The following is a 19695-nucleotide window of genomic DNA, read 5'->3' as shown; positions in this document are numbered from 1 at the left end:
ATCAGCTTGTAACCACTTTCTGACATTCTCTTATCAGCGATGTTACACATAGACTTCGGGCACACGGTGTGGAAGATAATTTAACACTCTTCTATCAATGTGCTCCAATTTAAGAGTAAACATACATGTATATAGATTCTAAGGAACTTTTTGTTAGGAACAGGAATCATATTTGAATCTCATTTTTAATGGCAGCATCCGTGTCTACAGCATCGCACTCTTATCGTATTGTTCAATGGACAAGATGACGATCATTGTTGATCTTAAGAAAGCTTCTTTCACAGCTTCCATTGATTATGCCAAAAATGGGCACGTAGTGGCTCATTTGGTTCTCGTGGCTCTATGCCAGCCAAATCATATGTCTGCTTTCTGTGTGCACTTTCCGTGGCCGTTCTTGGATTGTGGCAGCAGTGGACGAAATTCCGAGTAGATTTATAAGGTTCAGCCGAGAAGCATACAGTTTGGAGGCCACATTAAATGCCAACAATTCAAAGGATCCCCTTGAATTGATATTCTTTTTTGCCTGTCCAAATTGTTTCGCTTAGAAATTGTGCTCCTCAATCGATATTGTTCTCTGAAACCGTTAGGTAGAGCCCGTGATGAGAAACGAGATCTTCCTAACTCACATTACATGATCCACACATGTTCCACAGTTTTAAAGCAAGTACAAGTACATATGTAAATCAATTAGTCGATTCAGAAGAGTCATCCATTCATCCATTATATAGCCACTTTAATTATGAGAAATGGCTACAAAAATTAGACAACGGCGAGTTAATCCCAACTCATGGAGAGTATTTGTTTATAAGTTTACACACATGTTAGATTCGAAATGAATTTTTGATTAAATTAAACAATAAATTGTTGCTCAGTTTGCTTTCGCAAGAAACTCGTTCCCCCTCACCGCCTCGTCACATATGCACACTATAGGGAGGAGAAGGTTACATCATTTTACACTTTACATACATATGTATGTATATCTATACGTAACCTAATCATCGACACAGACACAGACACAGAGCCAGGCAATTGCGACTGTTTTCCTGATTTTTCGTTGAACGCATGTGACAGGAGTTGATTAGCTTGCAACTGACTTGGGGCAAGTTTGCAGATTTTTAATGCCACAAACTTGCGTCCCATAAATAACAGGCAAGAGAGTGTGAGCCCACAAAATATGTTTGTGTGTGTCTGTCTGTTAGGGTAGGAATGTTATGTAACATAAGCGAGAAACAAAAAACCAAAACCAAAATGCAAAATAAAAGACTCAAGACACAAACTCTATCTAAATTTTTTTGCTCCTTTCGTGTTAATGTTTTTCTAACTGTATTAGCTCCAGCTCCAGCTCCAGCTCCAGCTGCTGCTGCTGCTGTTTCTACTCATTTCCTATTAATTTATGTTAATTATTTTTAAAAAAGCACACCATGATGATGATGCCCCACTTGGTTTGCTGTTGTTGGCTCTTTGCTCTTGCTGCTGCTTGGCTTGTTGAGTCCCAAGAAGAGTCTCAACTCTGGAGAGTTTCTGCTGGGCACACACAAGTTCACTGACTTGTTGACAATGAATTGACAAAAGCGGCCCCCAAACAGGCGCACAAGAAGACGAAGAAGAAGCAGCCAGCGACACCGACACAGACACCGACTGCAGACACAAAAGATAGCGGTAGACAAAGACAGAGCCATCAAGCCCAACGATAGCTTAGATAGCTCAGTAAGTAGGAATGAGAGGGCATTGATGGCACCACCAAATGCCAGAAATAGTTAAGTACATTACACACCATGTAGAACTTGTGCAAAGAAACAGAACTCAAACACATATAGGCGAAAAAGATATAGAAATCGAGAGAAAGGTAGCTTCCACACATAGCTGGAGGGTATTGCAATGAGTTTGGAAAATGTGTCAAATTCGCGCCATCAAAGCAAAAGCCAGCAAAAGCCACAATTGAAACAACCCACTATAAACCCGTTGTTCCCATGGTGGGCAACTAATTCAGATTCATCAGAGAATTCCCGTGAATATGTTGAGATAATTTTATCGTATTAAGTACAATTAGATCGGTTATATCTGACTCATCTCCAACCTCTGGCCCAGTTGAGGGAAAATCAACTCACATTTCTGATTTAAAATAATAACGAAATATGAAGAGTATATCCACCATTCCAGGCGATTCTCATAACCAATTCATGGTATCATGTTCTGTGTCGAATTTCATCAAGATAGAACTTTCTTTCATTGGAATAATCGGCCATTATTGGGTGTTCTTTTGCTAAAGACTAAGGACTCTGGTTACCAGTTGATGGGGATAACTTGTTAGGCAACCCTCGAAATTCGGCGTCATGCCTCCATAAGTCGCATCCGCAAAACCCCAAAACAAAACTAACAGCAAAGAATAAAAATAAAAAACATTAAGACGATTTACTGCCAGACTGATTCACTTCTTTTGGATACCCACATTTTTCAGTATTTAATTTTTTATTTTTATTTTTTCTTCTTTTGTTAGCCAAAAAGAAGAATGTGCTCGAGGCGGCCGCAAATTAAAAAACATGTATTTAATTTTTCCACCGAATGTTTTGTTATTTTGTATTCTATGGTTCTTGGCTGGAAATTATTGCCGATAATTATAATGATGATGTTTATGATATTTGTGTTTGGTTTTTTGTGTTTTTTTTTTTTTTAATAGTTAATTTAGAGAGCTGATGTCATAGGCAAGGAAGAAGAAGGCAGGTTGGGAGGAAAGGTTCCCTTTCGGGAACCCGCATTGGACTGCATAGAAACTTTCCCAAAGCGCCATATAAAGGAAAGCTGTTGACTCGAAGTTGAATGTGGGCGACAGAAGTGGGAGGCGATTGTCGGGTGCTCCCGTGGTCGGTGTAGAAGGTGGGATTGTTCGTGACCATTTAAAGACTAGAGATTACAGTTAACCGTCGTTATTCGACTTATGTGTGTCAATTGTGTGGCTCTTTTATGCAAATTGCGTGCATGACAACAAATATTTTGTAGCACTGATTGATTGAGAAAGGTGCGAGAAGTACAGACGGCCAGAGAGCCAGACTATTAACCTTGATTTGCTGGTAAACAAAACCTACAAATACATATATGTATGTATATCTATAGAAAGAGAAACAAAAGTCGTGCAAATGATGTCATTTCAAGTACTGGCCTTTCAATTGAGGGCAAGAGCAAGAGGCAAACATCAGCCACAAAAACTTGACCAGAGATTGCCCAGAGAGCAACTCTCTTGGCCATACCCCGCACTTCCTCCTCCACAGCCTTTTTCTCACCCAGCAGCAGGTGATGATGGCCGTTGCTTTTAGTTCTTGTGCATAGTTCTTGCCGGAAATGGTCTCGCCCAGAGGCCACAGCACTAGCCACAGATTTCCAAACAAGAAAACTTTCAAAACTTATTGCACAACTTAAACAATGAAAAACCCCATACCCAAGAACAAACCGAATACCAAATTACCCAAGACAATTCAACACTAATTCGGCTATTCAAAATGATACACATTAAGCAGTTTTAATGTTAAAATCGCCAACAAATTCTACCAAAACAAACAAATTCGTTCTAATTTTGAAACTCAATTTGGATCTGGACAATAAACTAGAAGCACTCAGTCGACTTATTGTTAGTGGGTCATCAAAAGAAATCTGGTCTTGGATATTATACACATATAATGTATGGTGAGCGGTAGCTTTCCATGGGCCATGTCCTTGTCCAACGGATCATCAAATGCCAGTAAAGAGCAAGAAGTCCATAGAATCCACTTTATCAAATTCCAATACAGAGAGAATACAAATGTATTCAAAAAGAGTTCTTCTTAACCATCACCAAGCATACATTTTTTGTAGAATTCTAGAATAAATAGAGCTATGAAAGTCAAATATGTACTAGGAAATTAATCAATTACTATTACTATTTGATCCAGTGCACTTAATCAATAAAAACAAGATAAACCTGTTCTTTATTGTCAAGGATATTGGCTAGCTCAAAATGGCCCTTTTTTTTTAAATGTAGATCCTCTTTTAATGGTTGCTTTCACTTCCAACACTATTAACGGTTAGCACATGACTAAATTAAAGCAAATCAGCAGTAGAAATGTTAATATATGTAAGTACATTCCATTAAAACGTTACAAACGGTTTCTTTCCAATTGGCTAGATGATGCATTTAAGGTAATAGTGTCTTCGGGTATGGCTTGTTTTCGAATCCGATTTGCTTTTCTGTAAGTTAGATATTCAACTTTTGGCTTTCGAATGGTAATTGCCACGCCTTTCGTATCATTGATAAATTGCCTGATAAGGCAAACATCAATCAAAAGAGAAAAACAATACGTTCATCTTATCCACAGATTGACTATTAATTGGACCAAGTCGGAGATGGATTTCTTTTTTCTAGATGGGCGACAGAGGCGACGAGATTTAATGACGCTTTATATAAGCTCAACCTCTGAATGCTGAAGGTACCTCCAATTTCGAGTCCGATTCCAGTTTGAGTTGCACACACATAATCAAGTTTGGACAATCTTTACGCCGTGTTAACGCTTCGTAACTTTACAATTACAATAAACCGCTGAAGTTCCCCACCTCCATGCCCCTGCCTCATCTTCTCGAGCCTCGAAATTAAATGATATAATTACTGTTCGTACTATTTCTATTTTCCAACATCAACTCTCAACCTCATTAAATTCCTCACCAAATGTTTTCTGTTTTGCTTCAAGAATTTTTCGGGCGCGTGTCTCTGGCAATCAGAGACACCCCATAACCTTCTATCATCCTCCTGCTCTACTCCTCTTCTTTTTTTTTTTTTTTGTTGTGCTCTTGATTAAGCTAACGTTCTGTTCTGTTTCCAAGAAACTTGGTCAGAATTTTATGTCAGCACATGCCAAATGAGCTTTATATAGGTACATACATACATACTTACCTGTGGGGTGAGGTGTTTGTTCTCTTTATTCATGAAAACCATTTCAATGATAGACCCATTACCGAAAGTCGCTCAACTACGCATATTACAGGTGCTTCTGGGTACCCCGCGAAAAAAGATTTTTGATCACTGAAAAGTTGATTCAATGATTGTTCATTCATTAACCAAAATACAGTCTAAGCCAAATAGATAAATGATCATCGTCGCATCGGGCCGATCAAGAATAAATATACTTTACATAGTCGGAGATGCTTCCATCTATGCGTTGCACACTTCTGACCAAAGTTAATACACCTTTTTGCAAAGGTAAGTTTAAATTGGGTAAATAATTCTTTGAATCGCTATACGCCCTAATCCGGCAATGTTTTTAGCATGGCAAGACGCCTGTCTATCCATTTGGATCAGAGGAATCTCCTCCCAGAGCTTTTATGGACTCCTGTACAGCCGAATTGAACGACTGTATCAGAAGTAATGGAATTTTGTCCCAAACCAAATATTTTACTCATAAAACTCAAACTCAAATTTCGAAATACAAGAAGAAGGAGGAGAATCAAAAAGAATCGCAAATTTAGTCAGATAAATAGGTGAGGTGAGGTTATTGGTGGAATTTTTCCTCTTCAATGCCTGCAATTGGCAACTTCATACATTTGGTTAAAAGGCGAAGGGCCGGGGCTAACTTCTGTCACGCCGAAGTTTGTGTACCCTTGCAAGTTTTGTTTGTTACTCTTTCGTTAGCTCCTGTATATAAAAAATTTGAATTCCCGCAAAACATATACCAGCTATACACATATAATATAGATATTCGATATCGGTTAAGTCTGCCAGATTTATATTGTGCGCGCAAGTCGCCAACCTATCTTTTTCTGAGCTTGACCTTCTGACCTTATGATATGGTCATCCGATCAGGATGAACCCTGGCAAACTCATGGTCAGCTATGGTCAGCACATCTCTGAGCAAAATTAATATACCTTTTCGGCAAGGGTATAAAACTGTTTCCAGATGAAAGGCCAACTAATTGTGAGAAATAATAAGAACCTAATTGATCGGCAAGTTGCTGGCTATTTGATTTTAAAATTCATATCCCACGCATTTGAAGTAACTCTTTGGACTTGGAGGAGACACGCCCATACATATATGTATGTATACATACATATGTGGAGTATGTATTTGAATGGATATGTATGTAATCATAAATACTTTTCAGTTTTCACCCAATCTTCAATCAATTTTCGCCGCCGACAAGTCTTTCTTCCAGCTCTTTTTCATTTTCAAAGCAGCTTGAAAGGTAATTTATATAGAGCTAATCACATGAAATAGATCAAATTTCTTTTTTTGTCGGCACAGTTGATATGATGGTGATCATGATGAGAGAGCCAAGATGATGACGACGATGGGGAGAAGTTGGAATTTCACTTGCTTGGCTGACAAATCCGATTGAGTGGGTTGACTTGAACTTAACTACGTATACATGCTATAATAAATACATATATCAACTTGATAAAATGGAAATGCTTAAGTTTTTCCAACCACATCCTACAGTTATGGGGTATATTGGGACTGTAGTAAGGCTGAAACGGATTAGGTTACATCGAGTGATTTACAGGGTAACTCAGAGTCCATGAATTATTTGATCTACTTACTAAATTTGGCTGACTTTTGTATACAGAGTATTCTCTATCTTTCATATTCTTCTTGTATCAAACCGCTCCCTCTCCCTCTCTCTCTCTTTTTCTGTATCTGACAATTTCTTTTTCTCTCTCTCTCTCTCTCTCTCTTTGGAAGTGAGGCTGAGGCCTAATCTTGACTTGATTGGTTTGTGCCTCTACTAATGATGATTACCCACTTTTACCCAAGCACCGGGCACATATAAAAATCAAAAGCGGTTTAACGCGTTTCTCGCAACTTTATTTTTCTGTTTTGTTGTTGGTATTTTCTTTAATATTTCATATAGTTTCTTCTCTTTCCATTGCAATTCAATTAAAAACGCTTAGCAAAAAAAAAAAAAAAAAAAAGTTGTATTCAAAGAGTGTCCAAGTTGAGAGTCGCGTCTGTGTCTGTGTCTGTGGCTGTCGCACCCCAAAAAAAGCAGACCGTAAGAAAGTAAGAAAGCAAGCCACTTGTTCCAGCCTCCTATTGAAATAGGCGTGGTAGATACATGTGTACATTGTAAATTGCACAAGACGAGCTCCTCTTCTTCCTTGGCTTTGGCTTGCCGATTTCGAATTTCTCCCAAAAACCAAAACCAAAACCAAATATTTTTGAGCAACCAGTTCCCAAGTGAATTTAATTGCAAATTATCGTGTCGTATGTATGTAATTTTTGTGATTTTGTTGTTTTTTATTTTTGTGTTGTTGTTTCTTTTAGTTTTTCCATTGAAACGAAAGAAAAGTGAAATTCCATTTATGTCAGCGGGTTAGCAGGGATTTGTCAAAAATAAAAGACGCTAGCAAAAGTTGGTGAAATCTTTCGTGCCGAAATTGCATTCCAAAAACTGAACAAGGTCATTAAATTACAAGTATTTGGCTTGACTTGTCCATGGCTACCAAAGAGATGCCATGTCTATCAATTCCAGATATGTCACGACTTAAACTATGGATTTCTGTATTATAATGCAAATGGTTCATGCACTCGACTTGGAATCAAGTCAATTGAGCTGCCTCCCTCTCGCCCCTCTCTCTCCCTCTCTCTCATCCAAGCCTAAAATATTTTTATGCATTATCATGCTTGGGGTTAAGCAATTTGTTGACTACTTAAAGATTCTCACAAAAGGGCTTTGATGATTGCGGAAGAAGTGGTTAGAGTCCGAAAACCCAAAAATAATAGAGCCAGAATTTTGATTTAGATGGCCAGCATAGTCGAACTTCATGTACCCTTCAGCAAACGATGAAATATCTTAAAAAATTATTACTTTCTTAAACGAAGAACTTGAATGTTGAAATCCTCAACATCTGTTGAGTCGTCAGACTTGTAGCTACAATTAGGATATGAAAGCTGCCAAAAGGAAGTTTCGTATTCCAATTATGTATCTTCCTTTTCATAGTCCCTAAACTTTAAAGTGCATTATGTTATTTGGAAATCTACAAACATTATTTTCGCCTAGTTTTTTTGTTTTTTTGCTTTGTTTTTGTAATTTCCGGAAAAGACTATCAATAATAAAAAATTTTTCCATCGTACATTCAAAAGATTGTAAGATAGAATGACCGGAAACCAATATTACCAACAACGGACTGAAACTGTGCCAAACAACATAGACAAGATATTCTCATAGAGAAATATCGACACCTTGATTAAATTTGAACATTTCCGTTTTGGTAATCAGAATCACTTTGTCGATTTCACTCCGACTTGGGGAAAAAAATGGCAAAACAAAATAAAAATAATGATAAAAAGACAAACCAAACAAAGCTTAAATGCCAAGATTTTCACAAATGTGTGTGTGTTTGCGTGTGTGTGTGTGTGTGTGTGGTAGATGGAAAACCTGTAGAATGCACTTTGAACGGCTTTTCAAAAAGTGCTCAATGCTATATCAATAACACCAACCACATCAAGAGTCGCCACTGTACACCTGTCTAAGCCAAAACAAAAAGAAAAACGGCAAAAACGCATGCGCTGGGCCGCCAGCCTCTTGGCTCAGGGCCGATGTTGACGTTGCTGCCAAAGCCGACGCCGCCGCTGTTGTTGCTGCTGCGCCCAAAAAACCCAACAACTTTTAATTTCAACACATTCCAGCACAAGACACTCCACCACAATCAAGACTTGCTGCACCTTGGGCCAAAGTTTATTGGAAATCTCTGCTTCTCATTTTTCAGCGGGGACGATATAGCCATGACCGTCAGTCTGTGCATCCGCTGTCCCTTATAAGGACCACCATGTTTCATGTGCACTTTATGGAAACATTAGATAATACATTCTTCGCAGAGAGCAACAAACATCAATTATCTGAAACTATTCCATTTATCAGCTTTTACTTATTCCGGAGCACTAAGTATAAATAGTTAGTCACTATTTATTATTTGGACATTTGAAGTCTTTGATCATTGAATCTTTTCACATTCAATTTGTTAACCTTCACTCAAAAGTTTCTCATCCTTATCTCTCCTACTCACAGTACCTACTTTTCTCTCCATTCTGACAAAACCAATCACGCACTTGAAAGGAAGGACACTTTCAGGTCGAATATGGATTCATTTTTTACGTTTAACCGATTTCAATATCCTACAAATTCAAAAAAAGGTTCGGCATAGATCAGAGCCTTAGTTCAATACGAAAATTCGTAGCGTTTCCCTCAAAAGTGGAGACTTGTTTGCGGAGAAACAGACAGAAGGACCATTTTCTTTTAAGTATTGTGTGTATTTCTGAAGGGGGCGGGAATTGAAATTGGTTCGAAAACTAACTATTTAAACGGATCCTCGACCACGGTGGTTAGCTATGGGATACCTGCATTCATATACATATGTATGTACATACATTTCAGTGTGTGTGTGTGTGTGTGTGAGTGTATGTACGCGCGACTTGACTTTCTTTGCTGCGGCTTACAACCCAACAACAATTACAAAAACAAGTTCGGGCTCGGATCGCCGCACAAAATCGAGCTCCAACAAATGGCAACGAAAATTGTGGACGAGCTCTCGGGCCGCTGTTGGTAGGTAACACCACGAGCACCAGTTTTTCGAAGGCAGTCAGCCAAGTCGCAGTCAGTTGATAGTTGACGTTCAAACCGTTAAGACGCGCGTGACGGACGCGTTAACCGATTTCAGTAAACCAACTCCCCGCCCCTTTCCCCGTCGAATAAAAACAAAAACAAAAACAATACTCAACCACAGCTAAAAGCAAAAAAAGAAGAAGAAACCAACAAATACAGTAAAAAGAAGGTCCATAGAAAACAGCTTTGGTTTGGTGTTAAATTTTTATTTTTATTTTTATTTTTTTTTTTGTTGTTAACAAAGGTGTGTATGTGTAGTCGAGACAGAAAAAGAAAGAAAGAGAGAGAGAGAGAAAGAAGTTGGAGAGAGAAAGAGTGATAGCAAGAAAAATGAGAGATAGAGCGACCCATTAATAGCTCTCTTTTTGCAATTACCGTTAATCAAATAAGTTTTGTAGAAATTTAAACGCTCCACTTCGGTGTGTGTGTGTGTGTGGAGAGTTTTAAATGGTTCATTGATCGAGTTCAATCTCAAAATAGAGCAAAACAAATGAAGAATCCGAATAACTAACAGTGCAAGTGTTTCTCTTCTGTGTGTATGTGTGTGCCTCTTACTTCCCTCCCGCGCCATCATCCTCATCATCATCGTCATCGTCTACATCATAATCGGCAATTGTAAGGTGCAAAGAAGCTTAACCCATTTTCCCGTAGACCCTAAAAGAGAATCCACTAAACAAAATTCCAATAGACATTCCACCACATAAACGCCAAGTGGGTCTAAGTATCTTGGCCATGTACTCGCATTGTACCGCAATAAATGCGAATTTGTTACCAAAAAAAAAAAAAAAAAAACAAACACAACAGGTGTTATTACGGCCAAATTAACGTTGTAAACGATTTACATATTCGCAAATTGTATATTTAACGCTTGGCTAAGCACTTAACAGATTGTTTATGCCAAATAGTGCTTTCAGCCAAGACGTGCTTGGCCATCTCTCACATGTATTCCATGATTTGGTCTCTTCACTTGGACGTATTACGGCTGATCAAATTGTTTTGCCCAAAATCGGATTCTCAAAAGAGTTCTAGCCAACTTTCACCATTAAACCTGGTAACCTAACTGAATTTCTATTCGCTTTGGCCAAACATGAAGTTTTACATTCTTATAGATAAAAAGTTTATTTTATTCCAATCACGAGGGCACAAATCACCCTCCAGACCTATTAGTCGAGTGGCTTTAGCTTTTAAAGTCTTAGAAAGAATCAATTTTATTAAAGTTTCTTCAGTAACTCGCATTTCTTTTTGAACTTGAGCGAAAATTCGCTTAGCAGCATAAAATAGTTATAAATTGAAATTGAGTAATTATATTTTAAAAAACTTTAAACACATAAAAACGCCACAAAGTCACAACTTCATGCTTCAAGTTACTTAAAATAATATTAATTTTTAGTCACCAACAATTTCATGTCTTCCCTTCAAATAAACTTAAACATAAACATTTGCTCGTATATGTAACAAAGTCTTTGTTAGTTTTGAGCCATCTCTAATGGAATATAACTATTCTATGTATTGATAGAAACATCATGTTTTTAGTTGTTGATTATGCTATGATCACCAGTCCGCATATTTGCATATTTCGTCCATTAATTTATAAAACGTATTTGCCAGCTAAAAATATAATGAATATTTTAGTGAAAGGAATGTTGATTAAAGCACATTTGATGGTGTCATAAACCTAAGATATTTTCTTTTCAGTAATGCTTATTTATTACTCACGATTCGCAAAGTGCTGATCGCAGTTTTGAATTCAAAGAAATATTCGTATCTTCTGGATGCATGCGAAATGCTTCTGAAAGGTGATAAATGAATTGCGGTCACGTTCCCTAGCCCCTTTTGCCGATTTAACCATTTTGTTTACACATGTACATATGTACATATATATGTATAATTAATTGGACCTTAAATTAGTCTTGAACAAGAACAAATTCCAAAATTTTTGTACTTTAATCTTTGCAAACATTTCACAAAGTGTCATAAAAGGCAAAGAATATTCAGTCGAATTTCAAATGGCAAATAAGAAACTTTTGAAATCATTTAGATAACAAAAAATTTGCATACTAATATTTTGATTGTTTATGTTTTTTAATATGTATAATATGCGTACATATGTATGTGAATGTATGCAAGAAGGAATTTCCAAGAATATATCGCATATTTTTGGTTAATTTTGATTTGACTCGTGTCTTGGCTATATACATACAATACCCTCTACATACATACGTTAAATGGGGTATATTGAGACAGCCAATAATTTAGGTAAATGCATGGAAATTGTTCACCGTTTCCATCAAATTGTTTTAATCATCTACATTTTGATTATTCCTTCTGCATATATCACCTTAGAATTTACCATTTATATCAGATCCTTACTTGAGTTAGATATACTATGTAGTTGGCCTAATGCTCCTTCTGGTTATATCTTCTACATTATAAAGCGTAGCTCGAACCCCGACCCCTGAAAGTGCTATTGGAATCTTTTGATATTCCTGTGCATATCAAGAATATACAAATCTCTATATATACACTTAAATATATGCATGTATTTAAATCCGCTTTTGAGGTTAATAATATTGCTTGTTTAGCAGTTTGGTTGTTATTCTTGTTGCTTGTTGCTGGTTTTGTTGGCTTTTGTGTCATATGTAAATTTTTTAAGCACACAGACACACACAATACGCTACAGCATTGAGTGAGTGGAAATATATACAAAAAACCAACAAAAAAAAAAAAAAAACAAGATTCTTTGTGGCCTACGCCGCACAACAAGTTGTACAAGATCATCGATTATAAGCGTTATTGGAGAGATACAACACACACACATGGCACACACACTCGCTGGGATGAAGACGGACGGGTTAATACCGTTGAAATGTTTTTGTGGTTTTGGCACCAGTTTTGGAATGTAAAGAGATTATGACACATGCATTCAAGTTTCTTGATATTTCTGAGACTTGATTTCGTCTTGATTCGCCGTTAGGATACCATTTTGTTATCTTCTCCTGCAACTTTGAATCCATTTAAACATGAACCCGTCTTGGATACAAGTTAACTGCCATAACTCGATATTTTTCAGGCTTTGAATGAGTCCATGAAGACAACCATGAACATCCCCAATAATATTCAAGTACTGTAGAGAGATAAAGCAACTTCAATTGCACATATAACACCAAACTATTCTGATTCTTCACAATTTTGACAATATCCAGTTGCATTGTATTTTCAGATGCATTTATAATATATTGAATTATCAATTAGCATTCTACACACCATACACGGAAATCTAAAACGACAGAAATGGCGCTACGTCTGCGTCGGGATGTGCAGAAAGCCTCATACTACGTGTGGTTCTTGGGAGCCGAGGAGGCGAAAGGTTTGCGTGGAGCTCGTGTAATTAACTCCGTCTTACCCTATCTCGTAGACAGATCAAGGGGCCAAGAGCCGCTCAAGGTGACGCTTCAAGTTTCGCACAAGGGCATCAAAATTGTGCAGGTAACACGTCAACATATCACAAACGCCATATAAACACACTCCTCTAATCCATGAATGTTTCTTCTCGTCAAATCCTGTGTGTCGTAGGGATCATCGAAGCATTTAATACCACACAGTGCCATAACCAGCTCCGTGCAAACCGACGACATAGTGGCTTGTGTCTTATTGCTATACAATCCGGCCACCAAGTGTCCATTGCATGTGCATGCCTATCGCTGCGATTCAGAAACAACGGCCGAGGCGCTGCATCTGCAATTGCAAATACTCATCAATCGTCCCGACAATCAGAAACGTTTCGAGGAGCTCGAAACAAGGTGAGTTTTAATTAATTGAAATCAAACGGTATATCTTTCGGTTGCATGCATCGATCTTTCGAAATGTCAAGACACTAGGGAACTAGTTCTGCACCCACACAAGCCATCCTAAATGTCAGCGCACCCATATTGAGTTTAATGCTAAATGTTAGGCAGCTCCTGTTATGGCATTGTCACAGACTGCATAGCATTTCCTTAAAGAGTTGATAATAACATTTTGGAGTTCATTTTTGGCAATTGTCACGTAACAGTTTCTAGCCGATGGGTTTAAACATAAAACTATATTTAAGAGAATTTCCGTTTGAGAAATTGTTTTTTAACGAGTGTCTGTCCATCTATTTAACTATCTTTTAGATAATCTCTTTGAAGAGTCAGTATCGAAACCGGTAGCTTATGAGGTCAAAGCTAATATCTAGACAATCGATATAGTTTATTTGCATTAGTAATAATAAACAAATAATTAATAAATTTGAAAGATTTTCAAAAATCAAAGTTTTATTTACCAAAGAGATGGATATTTTCATTTGTGATATTGAAAATGAAACTTTATCTGAAAGATTCAATCCGATTTCAATAAAATATTGAATGTACGGAGAATATATACAAACATGAATTTGAATCATAAGAAGTTGAATTAGCCAGGCCCTTTCCATTAATATATACATACATATCAGATAGATTGGCAATCAACACCTGGTTACTTAATTAGTGTTAAGATACAACTAGTTTTTGGAAGTCACTAAGGATAATATTTAGAATCATAAACTTATAGTATTTGGAAGGGATAATGCGAGAACACATTCCTAGATATTGAATCTATTATCTATCAGTCCTTCAAATACATCTTCTTCCCTGATATAATCAGAACTTTCAAATACCATAATCACTTTTTGTCTAACTTAACTATTTTTATATTCATTTCCACAGATTGGGCATTTTACCACCTATCCCCAGCAATAACAATAACAACAGTGGTGAAAAGCGACATGACTCCCTGCAGAAATCCATGTCATCCTCGTCATCCGCATTGCACCATCAAACACAGTCCTCGTCGGCTGCTGCCGGTGGAAGTTATTCGCAACACCATCAGAGTCGTCGACATGAGACTTCGTCACCGAAACGTTTTAGCAGTTCACTGGGTAGTGATACTGGGAATAGTACACGCGAATCGGAGTGCAGTGAACAGGAGCATGGCTTGGCCAATTCTCCAGTATCCCGCTCGCCCCCACATGGCAAACACCATTCCCAGTCGCAATCGCAGCAGCTGCATCATCCGCCACTGACGCCCCAGCAGAACAGTGAACTCTTTGATTCCCTTGCAGCGGAATTACGGGCCAAGTTAAATGGGAATGGACCACCGCTGCTACTGCCGCCTCGTGATTACGATACAGTTCATCGTTCCAAGGGTAATCTCACGGCCATTGAGTTGAGAAGGTGTCGCAATGCTTTGATAGTCGGTGGATCTCCACCCACTGGTAAAGCAGGAGCGCCGGCTGGAGTTACAACTGGAAATGTGAATGGAAAGCAGGTCTCTTCACGAGGTTCATCGGGGATTGGTTCAGATTTGGCTCCCAGCCCTGAAAGACAAGACCTTAATAGTTCAAGTGGTAAGTGCGACTGAAGCGAATTGTAGACATTGTTGGTATTAATTAGAATTATTATTTTATTGAAACAGATGACGAGCATTGGTCAAATGAGGCGGACAATTCTGTTATAGCCCTAAAACCGTCACAAATTGTTGTTCCCCCAGGCCAATTAAAGAGAAAAAGTGCCGTACAACCGCCGGAGGATAGTTACCTGAGGGATTTACCTGTCAAACCCTATCAACCTAGGTCCACAGACAGAGAAATTGAAAGGGAGAGGGAGAGAGAACGAGAACGGGAGCGCGAACGCGAACGAGAACGTGAGCGCGAACGAGAAAGGGAACGCGAGAGGGAGAGGGAAAGAGACAGAGATAGAGAGCGAGATAGAGAACGCATCAAGACCCCAGCGTCCACATCAAACAAATCGTGGACACGAGAAGATGATATCAAGCCGATTATAATGAGACCAGCTGATTATGATGCTAAATTCAATCGGGTAATGCAATTGGATACACAACCCCAACAGCCGAATAAGCTAAGGGACACAGATAAATATAATGAGATAAATCGTTTACTCAACAAAAAATTGGAGCGCGATCAGCCACATCGGAAAACTGGTGGACGATCGCGTCATGAAGACGACATTGACGATTTCGAGGATTCCGATCAGGGTAGCGAGCAGGCTCTTCAATCGATTCATCATTATCGCAAGGAAAATCTCACAGATAAGCAAAAATTCATGAAGCAGCAGCAACATCAAGACTCACAACGTTATCGCCACCGCTACATTGAGCCCGAGGGGCTCCAGTTGAATCCGTCAGGTAACCAGGCGGCTCATAATAAGTATGCAGCTGTGCATCGTGGCACCACCGAGCGGCGACACGATCGCGAGCGTTCTGATCGAGAGCGGGAACGAGAACGGGATCGTGATCGAGAGAGGGAGCGAGAACGTGATAGAGATCATTCACGTGATCGTAATCCCTACCGCGAAGCTGAGAGCCTTCCCTACATACAGAGCATGGAGAAGATGATGAAATCCACGGGCATGCGCTATGCTGAGCCACCAATCCCCAACGCCTCAAAGCCCCGTTTGGAGCGGGACAGAGTGGGGGATCGCGAAGCCCCAAGGGAGCGTGAGCGTGAACGCGATTATCCCCCACCAAACCAGAACTCTCAACGAGATCGTTTTCACGATGCCAAGGATAAGTTTAGAGCAATGGAGCAGCAACGCTCCAGCAGCCGCTACGAAATGGATGAGCGCGATAACCCTGCCCCAGATCCGTATCGTTCTTCATCACGTCGTCGACGTGGCTCAGTCGAACCAGCAGTCAGCTACGAGCAATGGAGTGAGGAGGAGGAACCACCAGCACCTCCACCACATCTAATAGGGAATCGTTCGCGAGCCAGGTCTCGTAGTGATTGGGAGCGCGAGCAAGAACCACCGCAATCCATTCCCCGGCCGAGGGAGAGAGAGCGTGAGTGCGAATTTAATCGTCGGGTTGATGACCTACCACCACACCGAGAACAAACCCGGGATCCATATAGAGAGCGTGACCGCAACCGCGAACGTGAGAGAGATTCACGGGAACATGGTCGATCCCATCCAGTTCGTGCTCACTCCCGTGAATATATGCACGACACAAAGTCCAATTCTGGATCGGCATCCGCTCGTGGCGGCTCACATCATGTGGTGATCGAGCGTTATCCCTCGCCAGCGCCAACACCAAACAGTAATGGCCGAGCCGGAGGTGTAGGTGGAGGAAAGGCCGGTGGGGAAGGTGGCGGTGGCGGTGGCGGTGGCAGTGGCAGATCGAATGAAAATCATCCAAATGGTAACTCATCACCGTCTGGCAAACCATTAGCCAGCATGCCCAAGGGCTATCGTCACAGCTATGCGGAACCGGTCTTTGCCCGGAATGGTGGGCGTGTGGGCCTAGCCGCAGTCAATCCCTATTAACTAGGAGCTAAAGGACAACAGTAAACAGAAAAAACCGTGCAACGAGTATATCTACTAATTGGAAATAAATACATCTATATTAATATGCATACATACATATACATATACACATTTGTAGATGATACATATAGAAAGTGTACAGCGTATGAACGACTGATCCGATTTTGATCACTAGCTCGATCTGCATACACACTTACATATATAATAATAAATATATAATCAGCTGTACATTAGAACCCAATCCGTCCCCTCACTTACCCCTAGCCACAGGTCCAAATTTTTCCCCCCGTATATGCGCCCTGAATGGGGGCCGGGCACAAAGTGCCTGCCGCCTGCCCCTGTAATTATGTGCCTTCTAAATATTTTACATGCATATACACACACATCTATATCTATATATGTATATACATATATGGCAAGTAAGAATATACATAATCTATCTTTCCATTAATCGTAATGGGATTGTATATGTTAAATAATGGAAATTATTATTACTCTATTGTTTTTTTTTTCGACTAATATTAAGTTGCGCGGTTAATTTGTTTTTTTCTTTTTTTTAACAATACATTTGTATTTGAACTTGTATGAAAATTAATCTAAATATTATAAATATATATTGTTGTCATCTTGATATTTGCATAAATAAAATACTAGTAAACAAAACCAAGAGCATTTAGCATGAGTCTGTCTATGGCCAAATCCAGTATCCTGTCAACCTTTAACTCTGATTTTCTCCCCAAGTAAGTTTTTAAGCCTTTTCGAATCATCTTTTTCTCGGGTGCCTTTGAACACACATTTCTTATATGTAAAATCCTTAAACAAAACTGGACTTTAGTCGGCTTTGGGTTAATAAATCTTTCTAATCTATAAGATTTTTGCCTCCACCAAGTTCTATCATCAGCAGACTTCGCTAAGGAATCCAGAGTTGTAATGGCCATACCTTATCTTCCACGCTAAAAGTAGTTGGGAATTCAAACTACATCAAGCGGAAAAGGAACGGCAAAGCCAGCAACTGCAGATCCCACAATTTTAAGTGCATACACTCGGGGACTATTATAATTAGTGTAAAGGACTTCGCCTTAAACAACTAACATCCTGAATATTAATGATAACCCTTTGTGGTTGTTAAGTAAAGTAAGTCGTCTCGCCGACTTCGGTATACCATGTACCAATTGAACAAAATATTTCGGCACTCTAGCGCCGCAGCTATCGACCGCCCAGAAAAACAGGTTGATAAATATATCTTTTATGTTCCTAGCCCGACCTTAATAAAATTTGGTACAAATTAGTAAGACTAATTAGTGTGCCGAATTTAATTTTGATAGTCAAGGAATTCGGTTTTTGTACCCTTGCAAAAAGAGTATATTAATTTTGCTCAGAAGTGTGCAATGCATTGGAGGAAGCATCTCCGACCATTTAATGAATATATATACTTGATCAGCACGACGAGACGAGTTCATATAGACATGTCCGTCCGTTCCACTCCTCCTAGACCGTTAGAGCTACAGAGCTAAAATGCATGTAGGCTTGTATATACTGCAGGGGTGGTATATCTCGGATTCAGCCGGATCGGACCACTATATCATATAGCTCCCATACAAACCCCAAAGTCACGAACAGTGTCTTTTCTTAATAACTTCGTTATTTTCAGAGCTATTGAAATAACGTGAAATTAAATATTAGTGAGTCTATTACAATTTTAAACGACTGTGCCAAATTTGGTCAAGATCGGGTGACTATATCTTATAGCTCCCATAGGAACAACGCAAACATTAGACTTTAAATAAACCCTTTAAAACGTTTTCCCACTTGAAAGACCATAGGTAAAGAAAGAGTAACAAAAAACTTGCAAGGGTATACCCCCGCCCTCAGGTTTTTTGTTTCTTCTTCTACTCAATAGTTTGGAAAATAGGAGGATATTGGGTTGATGGATATATGAACTCGTCTCGTCATGCTGATCAAGTATATATATATATGTATACTTTATATGGTCGGACATGCTTCCTTCTCTGCATTGCACACTTCAAAATTAAAATGCTCTTTTTGCAAGGGTAAAAAATTTGTCATGTAGATAAATTTATTTTTATAGAGGTTCTATGTTTCTAGATTGTAACTTTATGAATAAAGCAACAAGCTAGCGATCCATCGTCAAGTATTGCCTTCTCTTTAGCCTGTGGATGGTCCTTCGGCTCTTAAGGAGTCTAGCCAGGACTCTTGCATCTGTCTGCAGCCTTTCATGCTTCCTGGTGATGTGGGGTTCTTTAACCGTTTTTAGGTTACATAATGGTGGTGGTGGACACCCTATCATCTGCCGCAAAACATTATTTTGAAAAGTTTGTACCTTCTTTCTGTTTGGATCTGCAGCCATCCATCTTAGTGGAAATTCGCTTTTGCCATTTATCTGTCAGTTTAGCTCAAGCTTTAAAATGAATGTTTGCCAAGAGTGCTAAGTGCCCGTGGTGCTGCAATATTCAAAGTCAAAGTCAGGAAATATTTTCAAAACCGTTTATTTTTTTTAATTTTTTGTTTTTTGCGATTTTGTTTAGGTTAATTTTCAATATTTGCGATTGATGGCTGCTTTTCATGAAATAATCATTAATATTTATATCAATACCTAATAAACTCAACATTTTGGGACTATAGATGCTATTTTCCAAATCCTTTCGTGATCGCACGTGTCTCAGCGATGCAATAAATGGGTCCGAAGAGGCTGCCAGCATGTTAAAAAGGTCTT

At 39.0% G+C, this 19695-nt stretch overlaps 1 protein-coding gene across 2 annotated transcripts; it reads left to right on the top strand.

Annotated features, from left to right (window-relative positions):
• Window positions 1-9624: 9624 nt before the first annotated feature.
• LOC137579687 (uncharacterized) lies at window positions 9625-17628 on the top strand. Of its 2 annotated transcripts, none has more exons than XM_068293455.1 (5): window positions 9625-9790; window positions 12842-13107; window positions 13195-13421; window positions 14349-15028; window positions 15097-17628. In XM_068293455.1, exons 2-5 carry the CDS (start codon window positions 12913-12915, stop codon window positions 16959-16961), a joined length of 2967 nt encoding a protein of 988 aa, XP_068149556.1. In that variant the 5' UTR covers window positions 9625-9790; window positions 12842-12912; the 3' UTR covers window positions 16962-17628. The 2 variants fall into 2 exon arrangements, with proteins under 2 accessions (XP_068149556.1, XP_068149554.1); XM_068293453.1 differs by having other exon boundaries at window positions 9625-9865.
• Window positions 17629-19695: the final 2067 nt, after the last annotated feature.

This window comes from Drosophila tropicalis, unplaced genomic scaffold (genome assembly GCF_018151085.1).
Source record: "Drosophila tropicalis isolate 14030-0801.00 unplaced genomic scaffold, ASM1815108v1 contig_761, whole genome shotgun sequence".
NCBI lineage: Eukaryota > Metazoa > Arthropoda > Insecta > Diptera > Drosophilidae > Drosophila > Drosophila tropicalis.
This window is presented reverse-complemented; position numbering and strand designations above follow the sequence as displayed.

Bases quoted from the DNA above. Each gene is read 5' to 3' on its own strand.
- LOC137579687 (XM_068293455.1), top strand. From the start codon at position 12,913: ATGGCGCTACGTCTGCGTCGGGATGTGCAGAAAGCCTCATACTACGTG. The intron at 13,108-13,194 runs GTAACACGTCAA...TGTGTGTCGTAG, and splicing joins AGGGCATCAAAATTGTGCAG to GGATCATCGAAGCATTTAAT. The intron at 15,029-15,096 runs GTAAGTGCGACT...TTATTGAAACAG, and splicing joins AGACCTTAATAGTTCAAGTG to ATGACGAGCATTGGTCAAAT.